Source organism: Cricetulus griseus, chromosome 6, assembly GCF_003668045.3.
Source record: "Cricetulus griseus strain 17A/GY chromosome 6, alternate assembly CriGri-PICRH-1.0, whole genome shotgun sequence".
Lineage (NCBI taxonomy): Eukaryota > Metazoa > Chordata > Mammalia > Rodentia > Cricetidae > Cricetulus > Cricetulus griseus.
The window spans coordinates 51,130,171-51,146,617 of record NC_048599.1 but is presented as its reverse complement, the minus strand read 5'-3'; the positions used below and the strand labels follow the sequence as shown (position 1 = coordinate 51,146,617).

At 49.2% G+C, this 16,447-nt stretch overlaps 1 protein-coding gene across 2 annotated transcripts in view; it reads right to left on the bottom strand.

Moving 5' to 3' along the window:
* Window positions 1-836: 836 nt before the first annotated feature.
* The window catches only part of Kcnip3 (potassium voltage-gated channel interacting protein 3), a 68,650-nt gene continuing 53,039 nt past the window's right edge, over window positions 837-16,447 (bottom strand). The window contains exons 3-9 of one of the 2 annotated variants that reach the window (XM_027421891.2): window positions 10,154-10,274; window positions 9,697-9,766; window positions 9,385-9,455; window positions 4,586-4,693; window positions 4,100-4,204; window positions 3,420-3,482; window positions 837-2,742 (exon numbers count right to left, since the gene is read on the bottom strand). In XM_027421891.2, coding sequence (XP_027277692.1) covers window positions 2,695-2,742; window positions 3,420-3,482; window positions 4,100-4,204; window positions 4,586-4,693; window positions 9,385-9,455; window positions 9,697-9,766; window positions 10,154-10,274 — 586 coding nt within the window. In that variant the 3' untranslated portion in view covers window positions 837-2,694. Of the gene's footprint in view, window positions 2,743-3,419; window positions 3,483-4,099; window positions 4,205-4,585; window positions 4,694-9,384; window positions 9,456-9,696; window positions 9,767-10,153; window positions 10,279-16,447 lie in introns of both variants that reach the window. The other variant, XM_027421893.2, reaches the window with a different exon arrangement.

Below are 16,447 nucleotides of genomic sequence, written 5' to 3'. Positions count from 1 at the left end.
CCCAATAACTGTCACAGGGTGCTAGTGGATTGGCTGCTCCTTGGGCCGGGTGTAATCCCAGTAATTCCTTAACACGGATGGCCCAGGACCCTCTGGGATTGCCTTACAGTACCCATCTTGTTCTGTCACCCACTCCACAGTCTGCTGTCCAGCGGGGCCCCTTGCAAAGTACTATATCACCCCATCACCTGCCTGTTCCAAGTATCTGTCTGTTCAGCCACAAATGTCCACCTGGCCACCATCCTCCAACGCCTACGACAGAGTGAGTCCTCTCCCTGCTGGGCTGCCCATGACTATACATACACAAAGTCCCCTGCAGCCCAGGCTGGACTCACGCTGACCATGCAGTTGATTCTTGGTCCTCCTGCCTCTACTGCCTGAGTGCTGGGATTACAAGTGTGTGATACCCAGTTTACACGGGGCTCTATGATTGCTAGGTAAGCACTCTCCCATCCAGGCTACAACACCATCTCTTTCCTGCCTCCTTTCCACATGACCTGCCTTCCCTTGCCAGAGGACACCCAGAAATGACTTTCTGCATTTGGGAAGAAAAATGATCTGGGGATGAAATATAAATGACATCGCAGAAAGCCGCTGTGTTCCACAGTCTTGTGTGTTCAAGACAACAGCACCGGAGCATCCATTGAAGGTCCCCAGGGCCTATGGTGTACGCCTTTTTTCTTCTCAGTGATGTCACATTGAAAGCCTGAGGATTTCTGGATATTTCCTCCCTCAAAGCCATCTGTCTGCATTCACCATCAAGCCACTGGTAGTTGACAGCAGCAGGGAGGGAATGACTGACTGGACAGTTCTGATAAATCTGAAGAGAGTCCGTCTCCTTTGTCAAGTTTATTTTATTAAAATATATAGGACTGAATATTGGTGGGCACTGAGACAGGAACCACCCTCCCAGGCTGCACCCAAGGGAGACGCTTCTGCCATGCAGACATGCGGCCAGTCTGTGTCCCCCTGCAAGGGGGACAGACCCCCTGGTTGGGCGTGCAGCCAGAGGCTAAGGGGTGGGGCAGGCTAGAATGGTAATCTTCTCCTGTGGCCTTGGTTTCTCACAAGCACAGGAACCCCAGTGGGAAGGGCCAGGCTGGGGTAGGGGAGGTCCCTGAGCCAGGGAAAGCTGATGGTCTCTAGATGGGGTGAAGGGGACCCCCAATCAGGATGGAGATGGGATCAGTGCAGCCCTGAGATGGGAGTCCACCTGTGTATGGGGGTCACTGTCACCCTGCCTTTCCTCTGGAGACTTCCCTTATCCTGGGGCTGGCCTTCTGGGGAACACCCAGGGACTCTCAGAACTGGGCCTGGGCAGAGACTGGGCTGCAGTTGATGGAATGTATTTTGTGGGAATGTTCCTCTGGGTAACATGCTGCCTGGGACATGGTCCCTTATGGGGGAGGCCTGGGCAGGCAGGAACAGCTCTCTCTCCTCCTGAGGGTCTGTTGACCTTGCCTGGTCACAGGTCCCCATGCTCATGGCTAGCTTCAGCTTAGAGCTGATGTGGTCTCCCATCCCCAGGGTGCAGCTCAGGCGAGCACAGTCCTCAGGTTTGTGCTTTAGAATGTTGGCGAGCTGGGCTGGGGAAGAGCTGTGAGACCCCCAAGGCTCTGAGGCACAGGATGGATTCTTCCTCGGGTCACTGAGTCAGGGCTGCGGGGACACAGATCCCCACCCCCAACCAGGGAGCCCCCTGCTTCCCCTTGTGGGCATGGCCTGAGATGCTAGGGTGTTTGTGCTTTTTGTATGGGTTGGGATGAGCCTTTTCAAGGGCAGCCACAGTGCTGTGGCCTATCCATTGTGACAAGGAACTGGGTGGCAAGTGGCCAGGGAAGAGGAGGGAACCCCCCTCCACCCCCAGGCCTTTCCCATACAGTCCAGTTCCCTGGTTATCAGTCCCTGAGCCAGGTGACCCCCCCTCTAGAACCAAAGAGGACCTTGGAGAGGCCAGCCTGGTAGGAGTTGGGAGAGCTCCGCCCACCACATTCCCATTGGCCAGCTGATAGTCTGGTCCGTCACCCAATAGTGTGGACAATTTGTTCCCCCAGCGTCTCCAAAACCCTCCATCCTGCCCTGCTCTTAAAGGACATAGCCCAAAGGCCACTCAGCCCACAATAGGTGGCCTGGCCCTGCGGTTCTAGGACCCCAGATGAGCATTAGCATGAAGCTACAGGCTCAGCTTCGATCAAACCATCATTTTATCACTACTCAGACCTCTTCCCTCTTGGTCCCTGCAGGGTTTCTGGGAACTTCCTAGAAACATAGGTCCATGGGCAGGGAGTAGCCTGGTCTCTCAAGCAGTAGAAAGGACACAAGGGACCTTCGCTTTTGTAGACCAAGCCCTCTTGGGCTCTGAGCTCCTTCTGTGTAACATCCAGGGCTGGCCACCCCAGAGGTAGCCTCATCTATTGACCTGGGAATAGCTGGGGGTGCCTTCTGGCTGCCACCTCCTCTGCCAAGCCAGAGGAACCGTGTGTGTGTGTGTGTGTGTGTGTGTGTGTGTGTGTGTGTGTGTGTGTGTGTGATAAAGAGAAAGACTGTGTCTGTGTGTCTGTCTTGGGAGTAAACTGTTCAGTTTTTGCAAATATATTAGAAAAATGTTTCTCATAGAGGCTGCTCATGTGAGGCAGGATTGAGGCTTCTCCGGGCTGAGAAGCAATGACCACCCAGGGTCCCCTCCCATGTGTCCTAGATGACATTCTCAAACAGTTGCATGGAGCTCATGATGTTCTCGTCCTGTATGGAGAAAGGAGAGGATGGTCAGGAGCTGGGCAGGGCAGTGGCAGTCCCCAGTCCTGACTAAGTACAGATTCCTGTCAGGGACTATGTCTCACTGGGGAGATGGGGTACTGAGGAGAAGTGGGGAGTAGCAGGTCCCAGAGCCCAAGTGGCAAGGTACAGTCTGTCATCCATGGTGATAGACTGCAGGGCCATCACTGATGCACAAAACCCTCCTGGTTGCAAGTCAGTCAGGGACCAGGGGTGGTTGAGAGGCAGGAGGCAGTGGTGTGTGTTTCCTGTCCCCGAGGACTCTGAGAGGAGGGCCAGCAGCAGAGCCAAGGAAGCTCTGGAAACCTTTCCTTTAGTGTGATTCTGTCTGGGGAACAGTGGGCTGATCACCCTCCTGCTGACCCCATGTTCACTCTCTGACTGGAGGTGTCATGAGAAAAGGTGAGAGAGGGTCTGGGGGTCAGGACTGGGTGAAGGAGGGAGAGGAAAAGTTCAGGGGACAGCAAGGCATCCTCCTTGTGCCCTGGCAGGATCCTGTGTGTGAAGAGGGAGGGAGGGAAAGAGAGAGAGAAACACACATACACACAGAGAGGGGGGAGAGAAAGAGAAAGAGAGAGACAGAGACAGAGACACGGAGAGGACAGAGACAGAGACCACAGAGGACTCCAAGCCCAGCCACCTACCTTTTGACAGGTCTCCAGAAACTCGTCAATGGTCACCACTCCATCCTGGTTCTTGTCCATTTTCTGCAACCCAAGCCATGCCCAAGGTAAGTCTGTCTCCCTTAGGGCCTTCCCCTACTCCAGCCTGAGTACACTGTTGGGGTGGGGGCCTTCCTCCAACTCAACTATTTCCCATCCTTTCCAGCCAACCTAACCCTTGGTGTTCCTCAGATGGCCTGCTTAGGGGACTCCTGCTGGCTCATCTTAGCTCAGCGTCCCAGCATTCCCTCTGAGCCTATCTAATACCTCAACTTTGGGACAGAGGCCAGTGCTTCAGAGGCACAGGATGACAGAAGTAAAATGGAAACCATTGGCTCCTTCAGCACCTCAGAATAGAGGCAACCTCAATACTACTCAGGTAGGGTGGGAGGAAGGTACTTGCTCTGAATATGTCCCCAAAGGCACTGAAACACTGGTCCCTGTGTGGTGGCACCTCTAGTTGCCCAGAGTACTTCATTTTCCAGATGAAGTTCGCCAGGATGGGGCCTGGGTTTCATTCACTCCCCCAAGGGACTCTGACCATCAGCTAGGGTGGGGAAGCCCAGCTACATCTCTTCACTAGCATTGGCTGAAGGCTCAGCGAGAGTAAGAGGCTCACTAGGGCTGCCTCTCCTCCCCATCAAAGAGCAGGATTCACACACCTGGAAGAACCTCTCCACATGCTCCAGAGGTGCGTCCTCCCGCAGGACAGGGTAGGTGTGGCGGCCCATCATGTCATAGATGGATTTCATGATGGCCAGCATCTCCTGGAGGACAGGGCTGTATGAGCTGCTTCCACTGCAGACATGCCTGGGGGTTTGGAGTGTTACCCCCAAGGGCCAGGCTACCACCAGGACAGTGGTGAGTGAGTTTGAGGTGCCTGCCAGCTACAGAGAGTAAGCTGTCTCCTCCTATACAATGACTCCCAAGAGAAACTGGAGATAGATTTTTATGTTAGGTAACTTCTCCAAACAAGAAGCTACAGTGATGGTTTCAGATGAAAATGCTTGGGCCAAACCAGACCGTCTGTGGGACTGTGTGGTGAGGTCACAAGGCAGGGCTGAGAATCACCGGACTAGTGGCATCAGAAGAAAAGGGGAGCCAGGAGCTCAGGAGAGGAGGGACAGGAAGGTCTGCCAACCCAGTACCTCTTTGGTGATGTAACCATCCTTGTTAATGTCATAGAGATTGAAGGCCCACTTGAGCTTCTCATGGACCGTCCCTCGGAGCAGGATGGAGAGCCCAACCACGAAGTCCTGTAGAGGGAGGGAGGGAGGGTAAGGAGCAGCAGCCATGGCTGGGGTTCCCTTTCCAGCCCTCCATGTGACTCCCACTGAAAGTCACACTCCTTCAAATGAGAGTCTTCCACGGTTGAGTGACAGATGTGTCCATTCAGGTGGTCAGCACGTGAGTGTGTGTGCACATGTGTGAGGTTGTGTGTCCTTACGTGTGTGAGCACATACATAACTGTGCCCGTGTATATGGCAGTGTGTGTGTGTGTGTGTGTGTGTGTGTGTGTGTGTGTGTATGTGTGTGTGTGTGTGCGTTTGCGTGTGTGTATGTGTGTGTGTGCTTGCATAGTCACCAATATTGACTCAAGCAGAGACCCAGCTGCTAGTTTGGGGTCTTGTGCTCATCTCATGTATGTCTGGGGTGCTCCTTCAACACCGCAGAGTGTTCTACTTTAGTCCACTAAGCATCTACAAGTCAAAGGTCTTGGAACACTTTTAGCTTAACAAGCAAAGTGCACAGTGTTCAGAGTCAAACTGGTAGACTACCGCCACCTGTGGGACGTGACAGATAACATGACAAGATGCGAATGTTCACACTGTCGCTGTGTACGAATCCCAGCTGGAAGGCATGGGAAGCAAGCTCTTTTCTCCTCCCCACCACAGGGTCCTCTTTGGCTATTCTGAAAGGAAGGGGATGTCCTGGGGAACTGCCAATGGAGGCTGCAGAGGGACAGGGTAGAGCCTCAAAGGATTCAATCCCTACTCCCAGATGAGCCTTTCTGGCCACAAGGAAGCCTGTATGACAAGAAGGAGAGACCATGGAAAACAGAAAAGCAATTTGTAAGGAACAGAACATTCTAGAAGAAAAAAACATAACAAAAACAAGGAGATGCAGAGGTTAGAAACCTGGCATGCCTTACAACAAAAATAGGACACTGTTTAGAAAAGAAGAGAGAGGAATAATCTAAGACTAAGACCAGAAAGAGCTCAACGGTTGGTAGGGATCAAAAAATGACAAAAGAGGGTTTGGAGGAACAAGTGGGGTCTTCCAGGAAGTGGGGACACACACACACACACACACACACACACACACACACACACACACACAGAGAGAGAGAGAGAGAGAGAGAGGAGAGAGAGAGAGAGAGAGAGAGAGAGAGAGAGAGATCCCAGGGGACAGCACCAGGACAGAAACTCCAGGCAGAACCAGAAAAAAAAATGCAGCAAAGTGAGTCAGAGAAATTGGGAAAGATTTCCCAAAGGCAAAGCTAAGTTCCCAGGCCCCACCCCCAACCCTGCAACTGGCACAGTGTGTGAGATCAGCTGCAGCTGAACCCATGGCACAGGTCCTGGTGAACCTTAGCAAAACTGGCTGCCAAGAGAGGGATTCCATGGAGAAACACAAAGCCAACTTGGAGAAACCAATCAATATCAATCATCCATCCATCCGTCAATCATCCATCCTTGTCAATAAGGTCCACACACCTGATCAGAATCATCTGGTGGGGCTTGTTGAACAATAGCCCTGGGGGAATGAAGCCTGAGAAACAACCTCCCCACAAGTTCTAGTCCACGAAGCATGAAAGACAGGAAGGGATAAAGGTAGTTCTGGATACCCAGTGTCTCAAAAGTCACTTCCCACATACTCTTTCCAAGGAGCTGCTGGAAGATGCGCCCTTGAAAAGAGAGCAAAGCCAGGAAGAAGTTAAAAGATTCCTCAGTCTAGGGGACTTGACCTGGGGGAAAGAGGAAGCGGTCCCATGGGGCCCGATGGAGCTGGGTATCACTCACACTACAACCTGAATCCTGCAGTCAGTTGTCAAGAGGAGGATGGAAAAGGTGTGTGCTCAGGGAGGCTTAAGACATCAAATCTAGAGAGGACAGCCCAGAAGAGTCATGGAAACATGTTACAGGGAGACCTGAGGCCTAAAACTTTGGTGTATGGGCCTAAAGTCTGCCCTGTCAGTCTACTGGTCTTGGGGGTCATGAAAAAAAACTATTCAAAGGAGAAACAAGGTGGTATTTTTTACACTCTTTCAGCTTGGGAAATAATTACCAAAGTGTGGGTGTGGTTTACCAAAGCAAGGAAGATTTAAAGTCATCCCTGAAGTGGTAACAATCCACCTTCACACTGCTCACCCGACAGGCTTTCCCTGTGGGAGGCTGAGGGAGGGGTGCGGTGTCTAGCTTTGGGAGCGATCCTTCTCAAGTAGGCCACAAGGGAGCGCCAGCACCCTCCTATCTTCTAGAAACCTTGCGTTTAGCTACATAGCCCTCAGCTAACAGAGCCTGCTAACAGACTGACTGCCCCTGTAAGACCACCGGAGGGCCTCATTTGTCAAGATAAGCAGCATAATTTCATAATTTCATCAGTCTGAACTGCGGTCTCCAAGGTGTAAGCCCCCAAAAGGTATCGGGGCATACCCAGGCTTCCAAGTCAAGATTCCAAAGATGAACATAAAGAAGCTGGTAAGAACTAAGGGTGATGAAAGTTCACACCATATTAGGGAGGCCAACTTGGTTAGTAACATGGAAGCCATTATAGGGTAAGTGTACCGTACAAAGAAGTGGCTACACCGGCCAGATATGTGATGGCTTCGCTTTCCAAATGGAGTAGCTTGTCCAATGCCATTTCTAAGCTGGGTACCCAGGAGGCACCCATAGTTACTGAAGTGTTTGGAAAGCTCTGTGCTTTTCTGGCAAGATGAACTAGCTGAATTGAAAAGGGCCTTTGTGGCATGGACTGTTAAAGCACATCCATGTTCAGCACTGTCCACAGCAGGGAACGAGGGAGGGACCCGGGACCACATCCACTTGGCTCTGCTGGGGTTTGCTATTTTTACTGTTTTTGTTGTTGTCATTCTCATTTTGTCAAGGGATGAGAAGTTGTAATTTTTTTTTTCAGGAAGGTTCTGAGGTGTTGAGTTAGGTTGAGTGTCTGCCAGAGCACCCTCCACCCACCTGAGAAGATCAGGAGGCTCCTGGGATCCTGGCCTGTGGGACATACACTACGATGGAGCAGGGGAGACATGTGACCCTCCCTTCCTGCAGAATGCTTCCCAGAGCAGAATGCCACAACCAGGAAGTTCCTCAGTCCCCTGAGAAGTGTGTGGAAGACTGAAAGATAGCAGTGCTGGATGGCCTAAGAAGGTGGCAGAGGCCCCATCTCAGCGGCTGACGTGGCCTACTTCCCAGACACATCACCTACTCCAAGATCCCTCTCTGTGTCATATAGGAAGGGTCCACATGGACAGTAAGTGATGATCACAGGAGAGGGTAGGCACCATGATCTTCCGGGCCCATGGACACACAAAGGGGTCCTTGGAAGCTGACTGAAGGGCTCACTGATGAGTAAGTAAAGCTCTCCCACATGGTTGTGACTGGGTACCTCTCGATGGATTCCTTTCCATGCTCCTCCAAGAGGCTCTGTAGCGGGGGGAGGGGGGACCCCAGGAACTGGCCACAGGGGAAGCCTGGGAAGGTCACACAGTTCCCGGCTAGCTCCATGTTCTCATTATCTTTTCTATGCACAATGACTTTGGTGTTTCAGGTGTTATTGAAAATAAGTGGTAACAACACAGTGTGTATACATAGGCCATGGCTCTTCTGGTTGGGGCGGGGGCTGTGGTCACAGAGCAGAGCCCAGGCTCCCAGGCCCATCCAGCGTAGCACTGTGGCTGGTGCTGTGTAAAAATAACCCAGTGGCATTATTGACGAGTTATTATTACCCCAGCCTGGCTGTTCATGGCCTTTCTGAGCTGTGTGCTTGCTAGACCGCTTTCCTGCTGGCCGCCCTTGGCCTTGGAAGCCAAGCTGGGGCACTTATCGATCAGGCTAGCTCTCAGTGAGGTCCTCTCCGAAGAGGTTTCAGCTTTTCTCCTGCAGCTATTTTTAGGGACCTGGCTCCACAGATGGGGCCTGTCTCAAATGACTGCATGTGGCCAGGCCTGGGAGGGACCCATGATACCACTGCCCATGGGGAGCCCAGGCTGTCTGGAATGACGTGGAGAGGGGGAGGGTTCTGGCTTCTTCCCCACTCTGAGCAACACTGGCTATCACTCATGATATCTAGCTGGGATAACAACCTGGAGGCCTTAAGATCACTCAATATGTTTTCTGGGTGTTTCTGACCTGTTTGCTTAGTAATACGTTCAGGAACAATGATTTGAAACCCCACTATTAAACCTTGATCCATTTGAGAGCCCGGCATGGTAGCTCATGGCTGTACTCCAGCACTCTGGAGGCTCAGGCAGGAGGATTACTAGTTTGAGGCCAGCCTGGATTATCCAGAGAGACCTGGTCTCAAAGAACCCAAACCAAGGGTTGGTAAAATGTTAAGGGCACTTGCCACCAAGCCTGACAACCTGAGTTCAATCTCCAGGACCCAAATGGTAGAAGAAAACTGACTCCCTGCAAGTGACTCCCTCCACACACTTGCTGTGGCATGTGCCTCTCCCCAAATACATGGCAAAGAAAAATTTAAAAATCCTTCACCTCTTTTAAAAATGTAGAATTGTGTTGGCTCCCTGCCAGCTTCCCTGGCTGGCTAACTCCCAGAATGGAAGAGAAAGCTAGCTAACTGCCAGCAGTCCACTTGTGTCCTGAGTGACATGTGAAAGGCTCTACCCATCAACAGCCCTAAGAAGTTGGTACTGGGGCTTGGGGACCACTCCGAAGACCACAGGGGCAGGACATGTGGGTCAGCAGGGGCATACCTCAAAGTGGATGGCCCCGTTCCCATCAGCATCAAAGGCATTGAAGAGGAAGTGTGCATAGGTGGTGGCATCTGCAGAGAGACAGGGCAAGGCTGGAGTTGGGTTATCTGATCGTCTGTTCCAATCTCACACAGTCCTGCCTGGAGCTCATGACCGGTGGTGGTTCCTCTCTGGTAGGTCAGAAGCAGCATCAGGCCCTCTCCAAAAGGGAAGGGTGGCTAGGAAGTTGGGTATGGTCATGAGGCTCCCTCCCCAGAAAAGGGGCACAGTCAGGGCTTGGAAGTCATGGGGGAGGCCTGGCCATGGACTTACCTCCCTGGGGGAAGAACTGTGAGTAGATGACTTTGAAGGTCTCTTCATCCACCAGGCCTGTGGGACACTCCTGCAGTGAGAAGACACACCTCTCAGTGGCCTTGACCACTTCTGGATCCATGCCTGACTCCACAGGGCTGACCTCTGTCCACCCTTTGGGAGGATGAGGTACCTACTACTTGAGGCACAGCTGTGCCCCTCTGAGCCTTGGGTTAATGAAATATTTTTGTAGGCAAGGCAGAAGGCTCCCTTCATGTCAATGCTGTCCCAACTGGTACAGAATTAGAGGCCCTCACAGAAGATCATGGTGGCTTTCCCAGTATCCATGCTGATCCCCCCAATAACTCTCCCACAAAATATGAGGCCCACAAAGACCCCATTTCCCGGGTAGGAGGCAGGAAGGTAGGTCAGGCTCCCTAGAGACTCTAATGGGGACTGGGGACACAGGGGCACTCACATTCTTAAAGCCTCGATAAAGGGACTGCAGCTCCTTCTTGGTGAACTTGGTTAGGGCCTGCAGCTGGTCCAAGCCCTCTGGCTGGTGTCGCACCGTGGACAACTCCAGTTCACTGTCACTGCTGTCTGGAGGAGGACATAGACCCAGCATGGAGAGAGACATGTGGTGTGGGCAGGAACCAGGACACAGGTAGAAAGAGAAGGTGGAGAGAATTTCCTTGTGTGACCACCCTGTGCAGTCATGCTGGCAGTGCACAGCACAGATGGAGGGACTATAATGAAAGGGACCCTGAGGGGTTGTGCCTTTTGGCTGTTCTAAGTCTCTGTTCCTCCATGGTGTAGGTCCTTCTCTATTCCCCGAACATATCTACTCCTCAGCCACATAGGAGGGAGACATGAGAGAAAGATCTCATGACAAGACACTATTTTTAGACTCTCTCTTCCATGCAGCCCTCCTTGACCTCACCAGGAATGGGAAAGACACCCATCTTGGTCCACCCTAGCCTGATGAGCTTGCTGCATAGCTGGGTAGGGGCAAGGTCATTATTCCCATTTCTATAATTCCCATTTTTGTTAAAGACAAACAAACAAAACAGCACACCAGAGTGTGTGCCGGGGCTGCATTGCGATAGAATGAGACTTCTGGTAATTTGTTGTAGTTATCAGACCCCCCCCATACATTTTCTTGGGAGTGGCATGTATCTTGTTCACAATACAAAAAACAAAAACAAAAACAAAAACAAAAACAAAAACACCCTCTGGACAAGAGAACTGCCAGTGCCTACCCCTTGTGGGTAACAAGTTCTCAAAGTGCTTCGTCTTCCACTGACAGAAGTGTAGAAGATTCTTTGTACCACATCCATGTCTCTACCAGCAAGGTCAGTCAGAGACTGTACAGCCTGCCTGCCAGGCCTCAGGGCAGCCTGCACACACGGGGAGGCCCAGCCTCAGAAGCTCCTCATGTTACCCTGGCCAACTACATACGCTGGCTTCTAGGTGAAAATGTGATCTCTTCCTTCTCTTATGTTTCTGTGCTCCTGCATCATTTAGAGCAGTGGTTCTCAACCTTCCCAATGCTGGGACCTTTTTAATTCACTTTCTCATCTTGTGGTGATCCCAACCATATAATTATTTTAGTCGCTACTTCATAACTGCAATTTTGCTACTGTTATGAATCACGATGTAAGTACATGTCCTTTGATGGTCTTAGGTGACCCCTGTGAAAGGGTTGTTCCACTCAACAAAGGCGTTGTGTGTGACTCACAGGTTTCAAACTGCTGATTTAGAGGATGTACCCAAGGGGAAATTCCCCAAAGTGCTTTGCAGACCACCCACCTGTATGCTTCCCCTCCTTCTCCACAGTGTGGTGCCCTGTCCTTAGTTAAGGTGAACTCTTCCATGTAGTCAGTGGGTCCCAGTCCTCAAGCCTGGGCCCTCTTCAAGTTAACTTCTCCACCTCTTTTTCCCTCTCTTCGGTCATGCCCATCTCCATATAGACATACTGGGTTTTTAAAACTTTTGTGACACTGAACTTGAATGCAGCACTTTACACAGGCTGGGTGAGTGTTCTACCACTAATCTGTACCCAAGCCCTGGGCACACTATTAAATCTGGCTACCTATTAGATGAAGCCCTAGCAAGACACAAGTGAGCCTGCAAATCCCATGAGGATTTGTCCCCAGATAGGGCCACCTGCACAAGGACGCTCACAACAGCAGTGAGATTTTTGTTTGATTAATTTTTGTAATCAGATAGGGAACTAGAGACATCTTTGCCTATCATAGCAGGATGGGCAGACAGATGTGGAGGGCACATCCCTGGGAGGAGCCTTTGGTGTGAGCTGCACAGAGCAGCGTGGATGCCAGAAGGAAGGGCTTGCCTTCTTCAAGAGGCATGCTTTCTACAAAAGTGATACCCTGAGTACAAAGGCACAGGCTGGGCTGGAATAAAAGGGGAGAGGAAGGATGAGAAACTCAGAAATTTCATAATGAGAGAATTATTTCATCCCAAAGACAGACCAATACAAAATATGTTACATCACTTAAACATAGCTGTTAAATATCTGAAGCAAAGTAAATAAGGAAATAAAAAAAATCAGAACTACAGGGAGGAACAGATACAGCAAAATCATAGTTGAAGATATGAACATTCTTTTTCAGAAATGGCACAAGTAGATATAAAAGATTCAGAAGCCACTACCAACCAATTTGATCTAATTAATATTTATAGAACACCATACAGAGATTGTAGAATACACATTCTTTTCAAAAGCCTACCCTGCAGTTGCCAGGATATACCAGATATTGGTACATAAAATGGATCTGACCACAGTGGTAATAAGTTAAAATTCAAATAAATGTTTAGAAAAATCTTAAGTGTTTGAAAATGAAACAATACACTTGCAATAAAGCCCAAAGGTTGGAGAAGGAAAACTGAAAGTTAAAGTTTGAACTAAATGATAGTGAAGACACAGGCTGTCAAGATCTGCTGAGGGCAGGTAAAGTTGTGCCCAGAGAGAAAATCATAGCCTTTAAATTCTTCTACCAGTTCATGCATGGTAGCACAGGCCTTCGATCCCAGCACTTGGGAAGCAGAGGCAGGTGGATTTCTGTGAGTTCAAGACCAGCATGGTCTACAAAGCAAGTTCTAGGACAGCTAGGGCTGTTATACAGAGAAATCCTATTTTAAAGAAGGAGGAGGAGGTGGTGGAGGAGGAGGAGGAGGAGGAGGAGGAGGAGGAGGAGGAGGAGGAGGAGAAGAAGAAGAAGAAGAAGAAGAAGAAGAAGAAGAAGAAGAAGAAGAAGAAGAAGAAGAAGAAGAAGAAGAAGAAGAAAGGTACTCGGCCACAGTAGCCCATGACTGTAACCCAGTATTCAGGAAACTAAGGCAGGAGGATTACCATGAGTTCTAGGCCATTCTGGGTTACAGAGTAAAACTCTATCTCAGAAAAGCCAAAAGAAAAGAAGATGGTGAATTCAAGGCTAGCCTGGTCTACAAAGTGAGTTCCAGGCAGCCAAGGATACACAGAAAATCCTGTCTCAAAAAAAACAAAACAAAATAAAACAAACAAAATAAAAAGAAAGAAAGAAAAAGAAAAGAAGGTTGGAGAAAATCAATGATACAGGCATTTTAAGCAGATCATTGGTGGCACAAGCCTTTAATCCCAGCACTTGGGAGGCAGAGGCAGGCAGGTCTCTGTGAGTTCAAGGCCAGCCTGGTCTTCAGAGCAAGTTCCAGGACAGCCACAGCTGTTACACAGAGAAACCCTGTCTTAAAAAACAAAAACAAAAGCATCTAAGTCTTTTAGGAGCTAGAGAAAGTACCTTGGTTGGTGAAGCACTTGCAGTGAGAGCATGAGGACCTGAGTCCCATCCCAGTGATGTGTCTCCACAGGTCCAGGCACTTATAATGCGAGCCTGATGACCTGAGTTTGGCTCCCTGGAACCCACACATAAACTCAGACATGGTATAGCATTCTCCTTTAATTCTAGTATGCTATGGTGAGGTGGGAGGTGGAGACAGAACTCCCTGGAAGCTATGAAGCTGTACACTCCCTGAAGTACACAGAGCACCAGGAGAACACAGTGGAGGATGAGAGCTGACTCCCGCAAAGCATCCTCTGACCTCGATACATGCACCATGGCGTGTGGACTCACAAGAACACACACATTCTGGGTGGTGGTGGTGGTGCACTTGGGAGTCAGAGGCAGAGTTCCAGGCCAGCCTGGTCTACAAAGCTACACAGAGAAACCCTGTCTCTCGTAAAACAAAATGAAACAAAACAAAAAAGAACACGTGCACACATATGCACACACACAAGAATAACAAAATAAATTATAAATTCAAGGTAAATAGAAAAAAAGCCATAAATAAAAATACAGTAGCAGTTTAGTTGAGCCAGGCGTGGTGACTCAGCCTGTAATCCTAACATTCAGGAGCCTGAGGCAGGGGGATAGTCCCCAGCTCAAAGCCAGACGAGGCTACAGTTCCAGACCCTGACTCAAAGCAAACAGACAACAACAAATGATAATGATGATAGAAGAAAATAAGAGTAGAGCTCAAGAAACAACAAAACACGCAAGTATAGAGAAAAACCAATAAAGCCATTATGAAATCCAGTAGGAAATCATAGGCTGGAAAAGCATATTTCCAGTGTCTACATCTGATGAGGGCTCATCTTCAGAACACGTAATGAACTTTTGTAAGCCTACAATAACTAATAACTCCACCTTCCCCAAAAGAAGATCTATAAATGGTCAGTACAAGAAGAGCTGCCCTCAGCATCAACCCGTCAATCAAAGAAATGCAAACGGATCAACGTAAATGGCAAATTATCCAATCATGCCCATGAGATGGATGCACTGAATGTTAGGTGTGAATCTCCTGGGAACTCGTGTGCTGTTATGACAAGTATAAAATGGTATCCGCAATGGAGCACTACTTGGCAGTTTCTTATGAAACACTTATCAAACTTATAGCCACAATTACATGGGAGAAATGGGGATGCACAAAGTCTACAGGAAGGCTTGTGCAAGGCTATTCAAGAAGCCTTATTCTTATTAGTGTTTTCAGCGACAAAACTGAAAGCCACCCCGCCAATATCAGCATGGAAGTGTGGCCCATTCATTATAAAAGAACAATATTCTCTATTAAGAACAAACAAACAAGGATCCATTCATATATAGCAACACAAAGCCTTCTCAAAATTTCAAACTGAGACAGCTTTTTCTCAACTCCACATTTAGTGACATTGCCCCATTTGGGGTTACGGGCCCCAGTTTAAGACAATTTGCTCTAGACCAGTGGTTCTCAACTTTTGGGTCAATATCTTGCCTATCAGATATTTGCATTACAATTCATAACAGTAGCAAAATTATAGTTATGAAGTAGCTATGAAACAATTTTGTGGTTGGGGTCACCACAACACGAGGAAACTATATTAAAGGGTCACAGTATTAGGCAGGTTGAGAATTGCTGGTCTAGACCTAAGGAAAAGTAAACACAGATGTACATGGACAAAGCCTAAAACTAAGTCTATGTAGATCAAACAGGTCTGGGGCTAGCTGCCATGTGCCTGTGCACGTGTGTGCCATGTGTGTGCCGTGTGTGTGTACGTGCCCACACAGGCCAGAAAAGGGCCCAGATTCCCTGGAGCTAAAGTCACAAGAGGGAAAAAGGGAGGACACACACACACACACACACACACACACACACACACACACACACACACACAGATTTAACAAATTTTTAAATGACAAAATCAAGCATGGTGATGTGTGGGAGATAGAGTGTGCAGGCTGCAAAGGCCAACCAGGGAGACAGAGAGAGTCTGTGGCCAGCTCAGGCTACTCAGTGTCTAGAAAAACCAACAACAGGGGACAAAGCGTCCCTGACCCTGCCACTTTAAAAGCCAAGCAAACAGTTCTCAAAGGACCGCTGGTAATCCTCATACCACTGATTAACACAGTAAACTTGGTCTCAAAACCTCCTAAGAGCAACATTAGGAGGGACGTTGAATGGCCTTTCACTCTGGAAGACAGACACAAAACCTTGACCCAAAAAAGTTAGCCAGCTGTGCTCAGCTGTGTTTGAAGTGTATGAAAATTAAGATCTGGAAAATCTTACTGAAAACCAAATGTGGTGGTGCACACTTGTGATTCCAGAACCTTGGGAGGCAGAGACCAGAGGATCAGGAGCTCCAGGCCAGCCTTGGCTACACAGCAAGTCAAGGCTAACCTGAGCTACGTCAGCCTGTGTCAAGAGAACTGAAGAGGATGGTGTGGAAGAGGAGGAGGAAGAAGAGGGGGAGGAGAAGGAGAATTCATGAAAAATCGATAGCAGCTCTCTGCACCAGTAATAGCCACCTAGAAAAGGCACTAAAAATAACTTAACACCCACATGAACAGTATAACTAAGACACTGAAGTAGTAAGGGGAACTCAAAGACCTTTATGGACAGATGAACATCCATGCTGCATAGGGCCATGTGGTAGTAACACAATATTATAAAATGGATAATATTACAGACACACCATTTCTCCTTCAAGTCATATATATGCATATTCAATGCAATCCCAATCAAAAGTCCAGGGTGGTGGTCTGGGGAGATGCCTTGGTTAGTAAAGCGATTGTTGTATCTCCAGTACCCATATAAAAAGGGTGGCTCATGCTTGTAATCCTGGTGTTGGATGGTGGACAGTGGGATTCCTGGGACTCCCTGTCCAGCCAGTCTAGCCTACTTGGCTGAAAAGAGACCATATCTCAAAAACAAGCTGCTTGACTCCTGAGAAATAACA